The sequence below is a fragment of the Quercus robur genome, chromosome 10, assembly GCF_932294415.1.
Source record: "Quercus robur chromosome 10, dhQueRobu3.1, whole genome shotgun sequence".
In the NCBI taxonomy this organism is placed as follows: Eukaryota; Viridiplantae; Streptophyta; class Magnoliopsida; order Fagales; family Fagaceae; genus Quercus; species Quercus robur.
This window is the reverse complement of record NC_065543.1, coordinates 21,652,508-21,663,831: the sequence shown is the minus strand read 5'-3', so window position 1 is coordinate 21,663,831 and position 11,324 is coordinate 21,652,508. Positions and strand designations below refer to the sequence as shown.

Here is an 11,324-nt window from a genome sequence, read left to right as displayed (position 1 = left end):
TTTTTCATGCATACAAAATTTCAAGGTGATCAAAGATTAATAGTCATGTCATCAATCAATTGTTTAAATTCAAGTTTTTGTAATTTAAAATAACGCATAAAAGATGAGTTTAAAGATCAAATGGTAAATTACACCCGATTGGCATGAAAATTGGCATGCATGTTAAGAACAAATATAAAATGTGATCCAACGATTGGATTTTCAAAATATGAATTCAAAAATAAGTTATTGGTTGGTATAATATTTTTTAGAATTACATCAAGTGTAACTTGAACTCAACCCTATATTTCTTAATTCAATGTAAATTTTGACAAATATATCGTTAGATTACATTATCTTCATATATTTTTTAAGCATACAAAATTTCAAGGTAATCAAAGATTAATAGTCATGTCATCAATCAATTATTTAAATTCAAGTTTTTGTAATTTAAAATAACGCAAAAAAAATGAGTTTAAAGATCAAATGGTAAATTACACCCGATTGGCATGAAAATTCGCATGCATGTTAAGAACAAATAGAAAATGTGATCTAACGATTAGATTTTCAAAATGTGAATTTAACAATAAGTTATTGGTTGGTGTAACATTTTTTAGAGTTACATCAAGTGTAACTAGAACCCAACGATATATTTCTTAATTCGATGTGAATTTTGACAAATGTACCGTTAGATTACATTATCTTCATTTATTTTTCATGCATACAAAATTTCAAGATGATCAAAGATTAATAGTCATGTTATCAATCAATTGTTTAAATTCAAGTTTTTGTAATTTAAAATAAGGCATAAAAGATGAGTTTAAAGATCAAATGGTAAATTACACCCGATTGGCAAGAAAATTGGCATGCATGTTAAGAACAAATATAAAATGTGATCCAACGGTTGGATTTTCAAAATATGAATTCAACAATAAGTTATTGGTTGGTATAATATTTTTTAGAGTTACATTAAGTGTAACTTGAACCCAACCCTATATTTCTTAATTCAATGTGAATTTTGACAAATCTACCTTTAGATTATATTATCTTCATATATTTTTCAAGCATACAAAATTTCAAGGTGATAAAAAATTAACAGTCATGTCATCAATCAATTATTTAAATTCAAGTTTTTGTAATTTAAAATAACGCAAAAAAGATGAGTTTAAAGATCAAATAGTAAATTACACCCGATTGACATGAAAATTGGCATGCATGTTAAGAACATATAGAAAATGAGATCCAACGGTTGAATTTTCAAAATTTGAATTCAACAATAAGTTATTGGTTGGTGTAACATTTTTTAGAGTTACATCAAAGGTAACTTGAACCTAACGCTATATTTCTTAATTCGATGTGAATTTTGACAAATCTACCGTTAAATTACATTATCTTCATATATTTTTTACGCATGCAAAATTTCAAGGTAATCAAAGATTAATAGTTATGTCATCAATCAATTATTTAAATTCAAGTTTTTGTAATTTAAAATAAGGCATAAAAGATGAATTTAAAGATCAAATGGTAAATTACACCCGATTGGCATGAAAATTGGCATGCATGTTAAGAAAAAATAGAAAATGTGATCCTACGGTTAGATTTTCAAAATGTAAATTCAGCAATAAGTTATTGGTTGGTGTAACATTTTTTAGAGTTACGTCAAGTGTAACTTGAACCCAACCTTATATTTCTTAATTTGATGTGAATTTTGACAAATCTACCGTTGGATTTTATTATCTTCATATATTTTTCATGCTTAAAAAATTTCACAGTGATCAAAGATTAATAGTCATGTCATCAATCAATTGTTTTAATTCAAGTTTTCGTAGTTTAAAATAAGGCATAAAAGATGAGTTTAAAGATCAAAGGGTAAATTACATCCGATTGGCAATAAAATTGACATGCATGTTAAGAGCAAATAGAAAATGTGATCCAACGGTTGGATTTTCAAAATATGAATTCAACAATAAGTTATTGGTTCGTGTGACATTTTTTAGAGTTACATCAAGTGTAACTTGAACCCCACCCTATATTTCTTAATTTGATGTGAATTTTGACAAATCTACCGTTCGATTACATTATCTTCATATATTTTTCATGCTTAAAAAATTTCACGGTGATCAAAGATTAATAGCCATGTCATCAATCAATTATTTTAATTCAAGTTTTCGTAGTTTAAAATAAGGCATAAAAGATGAGTTTAAAGATCAAAGGGTAAATTACATCCGATTGGCAAGATAATTAACATGCATGTTAAGAACAAATAGAAAATGTGATCCAACGGTTGGATTTTCAAAATAAGAATTCAACAATAAGTTATTGGTTCGTGTGACATTTTTTAGAGTTACATCAAGTGTAACTTGAACCTAACCCTATATTTCTTAATTTGATGTGAATTTTGACAAATCTACCGTTGGATTACATTATCTTCATATATTTTTCATTCTTAAAAAATTTCACAGTGATCAAAGATTAATAGCCATGTCATTAATCAATTGTTTTAATTCAAGTTTTCGTAGTTTAAAATAAGGCATAAAAGATAAGTTTAAAGATCAAAGGGTAAATTACATCCGATTGGCAAGAAAATTGACATGCATGTTAAGAGCAAATAGAAAATGTGATCCAACGGTTGGATTTTCAAAATATGAATTCAACAATAAGTTATTAGTTGGTATAAAAGTTTTTAGAGTTACATCAAGTGGAACTTGAACCCAACTCTATATTTCTTAATTCAATGTGAATTTTGACAAATCTTCCGTTACATTACATTATCCTCAATGTGAATTTCTAAAGTTTTTTTTATTTTTTTTATTATTTTATTATTTTTTATTTTTTTATTATTTTTTTATTTTTACGTGAGTCTTTCTTTTTACTTTTCTTTGTATTGAAACTTAAAGTGAGTCCTTTTTTTTATATATTAAAAAAATCTAATGTGAGGTCTAAAAAAAAAAAAAAATTTATAATTATTTTTGAATACAATACCCAGCCAGCAGCCACCTCAAAACATTTCAACCCAAGCATTTCAATAAAAAAAAAAAAAAAAACCATCTGGACCAAAAAAACCCAAACAAAAAAACCTTCACCGATGAGCTCCGTTGAGCCAACCGTCGTCGATGAAGCTCAACGGCGACGCTTCGGCGAGCTAAATCGTCGCCGTTGAGCTTCATCGGTGAGCTGACGCTCAACGGCGACGCTTCAGCGTCGCGAATACGACGCTTCGCTTGCTGATCGCGACGTTGAAGCGTCGCCGTTGAGCTTCATCGGCGAGCTGAAGTTGAATGGCGATGCTTCAGCGTCGCGATCGCGACGTTCAGCTCGCCGTTGAGCTTCATCGGCGAGCTGAAGCTCAACAACGACGCCGATCGCGACGCCCAACTCGCCGTTGAGCTTCGTCGGCGAGCTGAAGCTCAACGGCAGCACTTCAGCATCGCGAACGCGACGCTCAGCTCGCCGATCGCGACGCTGAAGTGTTGCCGTTGGTTTGTCGAATCGATTTCTTAGCTTGTTCGTGCTGGTTCAGATTTCCTGGTTTCGTTTGGTTTTGATTATTATTATTTTCTTTTTTTGGGGATTTGAATTTTAGGGTATTGGAAAAAGATTACTGGAGGAGTATCCAAATTTATGCCACGCTTTTTTGAATTTGTTGTAAGTATTCTATTCTATTCTATTCCTGACTTTCTTTCTTAATTCTTGTTTGTTTTAGGCATTTTTATTTGTAAATATGTTTAGGTAAATGTAATATATTTGATTGAGTTTTTATTTTTACGGTTTCTGTTCAATGTGTTTCTTTTTTTCTTTTTTTTTTTTTTGATAAACTATTAAATGTATTGTTGATATGTATAATTTTCATAATTGGAGTACACCACTTTTGGATGGTGTACTTAGTTATTTGCCTTGCCCAACTGAAGTCAGTAGCTATGCTCTTGGCCAAAGTAAGAATGAAGAGAAGGTATTGGGTTGATGAAAATAAATTTTTGTTCTGAATCTTCTGTACTTTCATCTCTTATCTAAAAAATATTTTGTACAATCATCTGTTTTATAACCTGACTGGGGAATTGATATATTTTATTCTCGTAAAGGTCACATTGTCTGGAACTCCAGATGGGCCTCTTGTGGTGTTAGCTTTTAAATTGGAGGAAGGGTGCTTTGGTCAGTTGACATATCTGAGGTATGCCTGTCTAAGAGGTATATTTTCATTTTCTTGATAGTCCAACTATCTTATTATTTCATTCATGTAGTGGCAATGTTAGTACTCAGACATGTAGATGAGCCATTATACTAACATGGTTTTTTATTGTATTTTAAATGAAGAATCTATGAATGTGTCATTCGGAAGGGTGATTTTATACATAACATAAATACAGGAAAGAAGGCTAAGGTCAGTTCAAGATGTGTAATTTATTAGCTTGTTTATTTTCGGTTGAAGTTTCGCTTATGGGCTTGAGATCTTTTGTTTTGAGTTATCCTGTTAATTAATCCATTTAGCATCTTTCAGTGTCATTTGAAAGAAGATAACATGCAAATGTCAGCAAATTTTTGTTTCTCAAAACTTATCCTTCTATAATGTGTTCCTGCCTGAAAATATTGCAATTTGTAACATTCTATGGTACACCATATAAAAATAATTTTTGGAGAAACTTGAATCACATTGAGTGGTGAATATGATGCTCCTCCTCCCCTTGTAAGAGGAAGGTGGAAGGTTAGGTCATGGTTCAGAACCCATCAGTTGCATGTGTAACTTACCAATCAAAAATGAATTTTCAAATTGGACATCAATTTTGGGACATCCCTGTTGGAACATCTTAAAATTGGAAAAGGGACTAACATTTTGACAGAGGAAGTGTATGGGATAGACTGGTGTTTGCATATGTTATGATCGTTTCAGTAAGTACTGCAAGGTGACCAAGCTTCTATTTTTATCTGATTGCAATGCTCGTTATTATGGTTCAATATGGTAAGACATGTTGTATGTGTGTTATGCACTTGTGCTTTTATGAATGATATAATTTGGACAATTACATCCATTAAAATTTGAAAAATAGTTATATTTTGTTAATGAATTTTCCGGCATGCCCATTTTATCATGCTATCAGCGCTTTGATACTGATTAAATTTCTAAATTAAATTTAATAGTTAAGGATATATTATCTTCCTGGTACAGATTCCTCGCTTGGTTTGGATGCATTCTGATGAGATGGAGGTTAGTTTTGCTTTGACATTCATCTTAGTAATTAATTCTAATGATATGATTGAGATTTTTTTATACATGAAATCAAATTTTGCGAACCAACTATCTCTACAATGTCTTCTACCTGTCCCCATGCTGTGGCTTAGGTGGTAAAGGGGTAGGGGTGAAGTTGGGGTAGGTTGCACTCTAATCTTTCAGAACAAAATAATATTTGTGTTAAATTAATAGATTGGGGTTTCAAGTCATATGTTTTCTATCCAAACTAATTTACTCTTTTTCTTCTTCCTTCTTGGGTTTTTGTTGTTGATTTTCTTTTTTATATCTACAGGATATTCAAGAGGCACATGCTGGGCAAATAGTTGCTGTATTTGGTGTGGATTGTGCATCAAGTCCCACTTATCCCTTTGCACTTGTGTACACAATAATTTATGTTTCTGTGTTGTTTTCCATAATTGTCTGAATAGAATGGGGATCGAAGTGAGAAGTGAGGAGCCAGTGCAAGTTGAAGTTTCTAAAAGTGAGAGGAAAATATCAAAATGGACATTCAAGCCCATGACCTCTAAGTAAAATGACATTCCCTATAGTTTGCAACTGAGATGTCTAGGGTTCGAGTCTCCCTTCCCCAAGTTGAAATGTATGAAAATAATAATGGTTTTCAGAATGGGTATAATTACTTAGACTGCTAATATTTGAGATGAGGGCATGAGGCTTTGAAATCTGATGATTATGACTTTTTTTTTTCTAGTTGCTTTTTTCTTTTTCTTTTCTGATTTTTCTCAACTTATGCATTTTTTGTGTGATTAGGATATACATTTACTGATGGGTCAGTTAAATCCAGAATGACTTCTATGAATGTCCCTAAGCCAATGATGTCTTTAGCCGTTCAACCAGTTTCAAAAGATTCAGGAGGACAAGTGAGTGGTTTGTTTAAGTGTGCCTATATGTGTGCATGTTGTATTTGTTAGTGTCCAATGTTACATGACAATCTTCTTGTTTTCTTTTTTGATAGTTTTCAAAGGCTTTGAATCATTTTCAGAGAGAGGATCCTACTTTGTGTAAGTATAAGTTTTCATGTAGATTGTTAGATTTGGTTCTCCATTGGGAAAAACTAGACTTTGGTTAAGTTACTTATAACCATGACTTGGTGCAGAAACCTTAGCTATTACTTAGGGTGTGTTTGGATAGAACTTATTTTGCTGAAACTGAAAACTGAAAACTGAAAACACTGTAGCAAAATAATTTTTAAATGTGTGAATAGTACCGTGGGACCCATTTTTAATGAAAAAGTTGATAAAAAATGAAATTTGTGGGTCCGTGAACAGTGCACAAATGCACTGTTCACATAAAACCGGTCAAAAGTTGCGGCTACTGTTGCATGAACAGTAGCCGCTTGTGGGAAAATCTCGTGAAAAAAAAAAAAAAGAAAGGGAAAACGCAGAAACGCACAGCAGCAAAAACGCAAACGCGTATCCAAACCCAGCCTTAGTCCTAAAATTTTTTCTTTGCTTGATTAGTAATGTGGGACTATATGTCTTTCAAGATGAATGTCTTAGGACTTTATATATTTACACTATACTAGTTGGAAAATAGTATTGGCAAGTTTGTCTACTTTGCAATTTGTTTTCTTTTGCGTAAAAGAAATTAACAGTTTTTATGTATCAAAATTTTTAAATCACAGTTGTGTGTTGCCCAAGTGCTCAAGGACATTTCAAAAGTTTTAGATTATTACTGTCTTCTGTGATATTTTGCATTTAATTTCATAATTAGATATCAAGGTAAGATTATGTAGACTTGTCTTGGCTTCTATCTTCCATCATAATTGTTGGCTTTTCTCCTTGAGTACACCACCGCTGTACTTAGTTTTGATTTTTTTTAATAAAATTTTTGTTACTTATCAAAAAAAAAAGAAAAATTGTTGGCCAACTTATGCTTGAATTATATGGAACTCAAAGCACCTTGTTATTTAAGGATGCTTTCTACGTGACTAAAGGTTGAGGGTAAACTTACAAGTTTGACATGGATATGCTACAGATTACACAAGGGATTTCCCTTTTGTTAAAATGAATTTTATTTCATAATCTTTAAAAACAATATAAGATATGTTGTTTTGAGAACGTTTTAGAATTTTATTTCACACTTTAGAATTTTGATTATAGTATTAGATTAATTTCAGCGGTTGTTTTATTCAAATGAACACATTTTTTTTTTTTGTTAATTTTAAGATGGTGGTTATAGACAATATTATGTATTTGATAATATATTATGTATTTGATAATATATTTCTATGTTAATATTACATTAGTTTCAAGACATTTGTTGTGTTTTTAATTAATTACATTTGTGGTATTGTGTTAGTAGAGCTAAAACTATTACAGGTCCTTTGTAACAGGTTTGTGAACCATTTATTTACTAGCAAACAGCAGTTTTAAAACCCACTGGAAAAAAAAAAAAAAAAAAACCTATAGCGGCGGTCAAAAAGCGCCGCTAAAGGTTCACATTTTATGTTTTAAATAAATACCTATAGCGGCGCTTATCGCCTGCCGCTAAAAGTTGAAACATGCCTGTCGCTAAAACTACATTTAGCTGTTCTGATTGATTGTCTATAGCGGCGTTTTTTGCCCGCCGCTAAAAGTCAATCCCACGAATTCTAAAGACGTATTGCGGCGGTTTTATGCCCGCCGCAATAAACCTTCACCTGTTGCTAAAAGGTACATCTAAAGTGGCGCTTTTTGCGACCGCCGCAATTGACCTATAGTGGCACTGCAGCACCGACGGAACGGCCCGCCGCTATAGGTCGAATGTACCTTTTGCGGCCCTTTTTGGGGCTTTAGTGGCGGTTCTGGACCGCCGCAATAGCCCATTTTTCTTGTAGTGAAAGTAACCATTTTTTTTTGGTTGAAAATTTAACATTTCAACAGGCCAAAACTAGTAGATGCATGAACTATATCTAATTATTTGTATGTCGTAATGTTTACCATGACATTTATCATTTGCTTATTAATTTTCCTAATCATTTACCATTCTCCTTCTAATGACTCTAATTATTTTATTAAAAATGCACAAACGATTAATATATTTTAACAAAATACTTTGTTAGGGGTAGGTCATACTAGTCAGGAGGGGATCAAACTTTAGACATGAGAGAATATTAATATAAGATCACGAACCTCACCAATATAATACTTAAAGACTAAAGTAATTACGGGTGTGATCATACCAGTACTAATGCATTAGATCCCGTTAGAACTCCGCAATTAAGCGTGTTTGGGTGAGAGTAGTACTATGACGGGTGACCTCTTGGGAAGTCCTCATGTTGCACCCATTTCTATTTCTTCGCATTTTTAGTTTTTCTGTTATCAAAAAAATAAAAATAAAAATACTTAAAGTAATTATGCTAAAGTGAAGCCATAGATTAGAGAATGACTTATATTAACTAATCACAGAACCCAACTAGTTTCATACTCACCTTCCTTGGTGATCGTTCATTCCTCTTATTTTAATAAAAATTTGATTTTGTACCCATTGTCATAAAATATCTACAAGAGTAGTGATTCATTATCTTGAACCTAATGTCATACAACAACTACAAGAGTTTCTCCCAAAGTTATTTAATTAAAGTGTTGATATTCTTTTTCTATATTATTATTATTTTTTTGGTAAAAACTGAGTCAACAGCTATTATAAGATAAAAGTTAGAGACTACAAAGTTTAGTCAAACTACAAGGATTAGTCATTAAGAGACATATATTGCTGGAAGCATTAGACAGGGAATTTTGTGGCTTTCCCAGCTAGATACAAAACCTGGCCTATCACTACATTAGGAACTAACAAAAAAATGAGTGATTAGACCCTGTTGGTGAAGATTTTGAGGATCCATTGCCAAGGCTTGGTTTGATCAGAGCCTCCACTAGAGTTTCTTGAGCTACAGGATATTGAGTTGGTCTTCCACAGCTAGCACCACCTCTAACTAGTAGAGCACCATCCATCCTCCTAGCTTTAAATGCAAAGCCACATCTTTTTGCTCTCCTATTCCTGGAAGCTACCACCTTAATGAGGACTTGCCAATTTTGAGTGAGATTGGAAATACTTGGCTTTGGATTGTATCTTTACCTCTGATCCTGGTGAGTTTGAAACACCTTTCTGTACCTGCAAATAAGAGATTGGGACATTAGCACAACTTCCAATGGGTTTGGGACCCTTCTTTTGTGAAGAACCATATTTCTATGGTTCCAAATTGACCAGAGGTTTGTGAACACAGCCTACAAAAGCTCCATCTTTACACTGATTGTGATCCAATTTCTGTTGATATGATTCCATATCCACTACTTAACTGATAAGTTATTTAGCTCTATTGTTATGATTCCAAGAGTTGAGCCATGTCAAACAGCTCTTGCAAAATTGCACTGTAAGAAAAGATGAGAGGTAGACTCCACCTCTGAATCACACATCAGGCAGCTAGAAGTGTTCATGACACCTCTCCTATGAAGGATCTCAAACACAGGTAAGTTGTCCTACATAATTTTCCAAACACAAGTGAGAATTCTAGTAGGCAGTTTAACCTTCCAGAAGAGCTTCCAATTGGATTGAGATATTTGTGGGGGACTAGGATTACTAACTGTGGATGTGGTTTGGAGTTGCTGTAAAAGAGAGTAAGCCTAAGCCACACTATAATCCCTTGATTTTGAGAATTTCCAAACTAGCTTATCAGGGTTGTCACCTGTTTTAGGAATAGGAATTTTCATAATTTCTGTGCAGATAGGGTGTGGGTATAGTTTTCTTATAAGGTTACAGTTCCAGGACTTAGGATTAGGAGCTATAAGGTCAGCCACTGTTCCATTGGTCAAATTGTGCTCCCTTAAGGTATTACTTGGAGCTTGAAACCAGTTAGGATGGGTGAGAGGTATTTGGTGCCCTGCCCCCACTATCCATCTTCCTTGATGCAGCTCTATACTTTGAGGATTTGCAATGGCCCTCCAGGTCCAAGAATGATATGACTTGGGAGCATATTCTTTTATAGGGGTCCTAAGGAAGTATTTGGCTTTATAGGTTCTAGTTAGTAGGGAGTTATGGTTGTTGTGAATTTTCCAATACTGTTTGGCTAGCATTGCATGGTTAAAATCACTGAATCTTTTGAAACCAAGTCCTCCCTTACTCTTAGGATTGCATATTTTGTTCCACCTAATTAGATGCATTTTCCTAGTACCATTGTTATGCCCCCACCAGAAGTCTCTAATCATGGCATCTAGTTTGTTACAAATTGCTTCTGGAACTTAGAAGTAGGAAAAGGTGTATAAATGCCTGGACTAAAGCACTGATGATATTAGAGTTGCTCTGCCTGCTTGAGAAAACAATTTTGCACTCCAACCCTGAAGTTTTGCTTGTAGTCTCTCTACCAAATCCTCAAAATCTGCTACTATCCTACCTCTTAACTTAAAGTTCAAACCTAGGTATCTGCTAGGATTTTGAACTAAGTTTACCCGCAAGGCATCAGCTAAGGATTCCTGAATAGAAGAAGGGATATTAGGGGAGCAAAACAAATCAGATTTTGTGAAATTGATGTTTTGAACTGAGAGGGGGCAATACCAAAGAATTATGACCTTCAAATTGTTCAAAGATTGTCTATCATTTTGGAAGAAAAATAAGGAATCATCAACATAGAAGAGATGTGTGAAAGAGAGTCCATTTCTACCTAATTTGATTCCTTTAATTTTCTTTTGGCTTGCAGCCTGTATGAGTGCAATTGACAGAATATTGGCACATAACAAGAACAAATAGAGGGAGATTGGGTCCCCTTGTTTGACTCCTCTAGTAGGAAGGAAGGTTTGTGTAGGACTTCCATTTAGGAGTAGAGCATATTGCATTGAGGAAACACATTCCTTAATCCTGTGGACCCAATAATTGCCAAATTCATTGAGATCAAAACTGCCTTAAGAAAATTCCAACTTATCCTATCATAAGCTTTGCACATGTCAACTTTTAGAACTCCATATCCTATATTTCTACCCTTCTTCTTCTTTAGAGTATCTATAATTTCATGGGCAAAAAGAATATTGATGAGAATCAACAAGCATTCAAGGATCCATTGCATGTTCCAGTTGAGCCTTTTACTAAAGCAAGATCCAAGAAGATTAAAGACGCATTTAATGGACTGATTCAA

The 11,324-nt window shown here is 33.4% G+C and overlaps 1 protein-coding gene and 1 pseudogene across 1 annotated transcript; both read left to right on the top strand.

The window, feature by feature from the left end:
* The first annotated feature begins 3,840 nt into the window (after nucleotides 1-3,840).
* LOC126703527 (elongation factor G, mitochondrial-like) lies at nucleotides 3,841-6,331 on the top strand. Its single transcript, XM_050402484.1, has 6 exons — nucleotides 3,841-3,928; nucleotides 4,059-4,147; nucleotides 5,141-5,179; nucleotides 5,496-5,556; nucleotides 5,972-6,081; nucleotides 6,177-6,331. Exons 3-6 carry the CDS (start codon nucleotides 5,159-5,161, stop codon nucleotides 6,288-6,290), a joined length of 306 nt encoding a protein of 101 aa, XP_050258441.1. The 5' UTR covers nucleotides 3,841-3,928; nucleotides 4,059-4,147; nucleotides 5,141-5,158; the 3' UTR covers nucleotides 6,291-6,331.
* Nucleotides 6,332-8,370: 2,039 nt separating this feature from the next.
* LOC126704477 (5S ribosomal RNA) lies at nucleotides 8,371-8,489 on the top strand (annotated as a pseudogene).
* The last annotated feature ends 2,835 nt before the right edge of the window (nucleotides 8,490-11,324 follow it).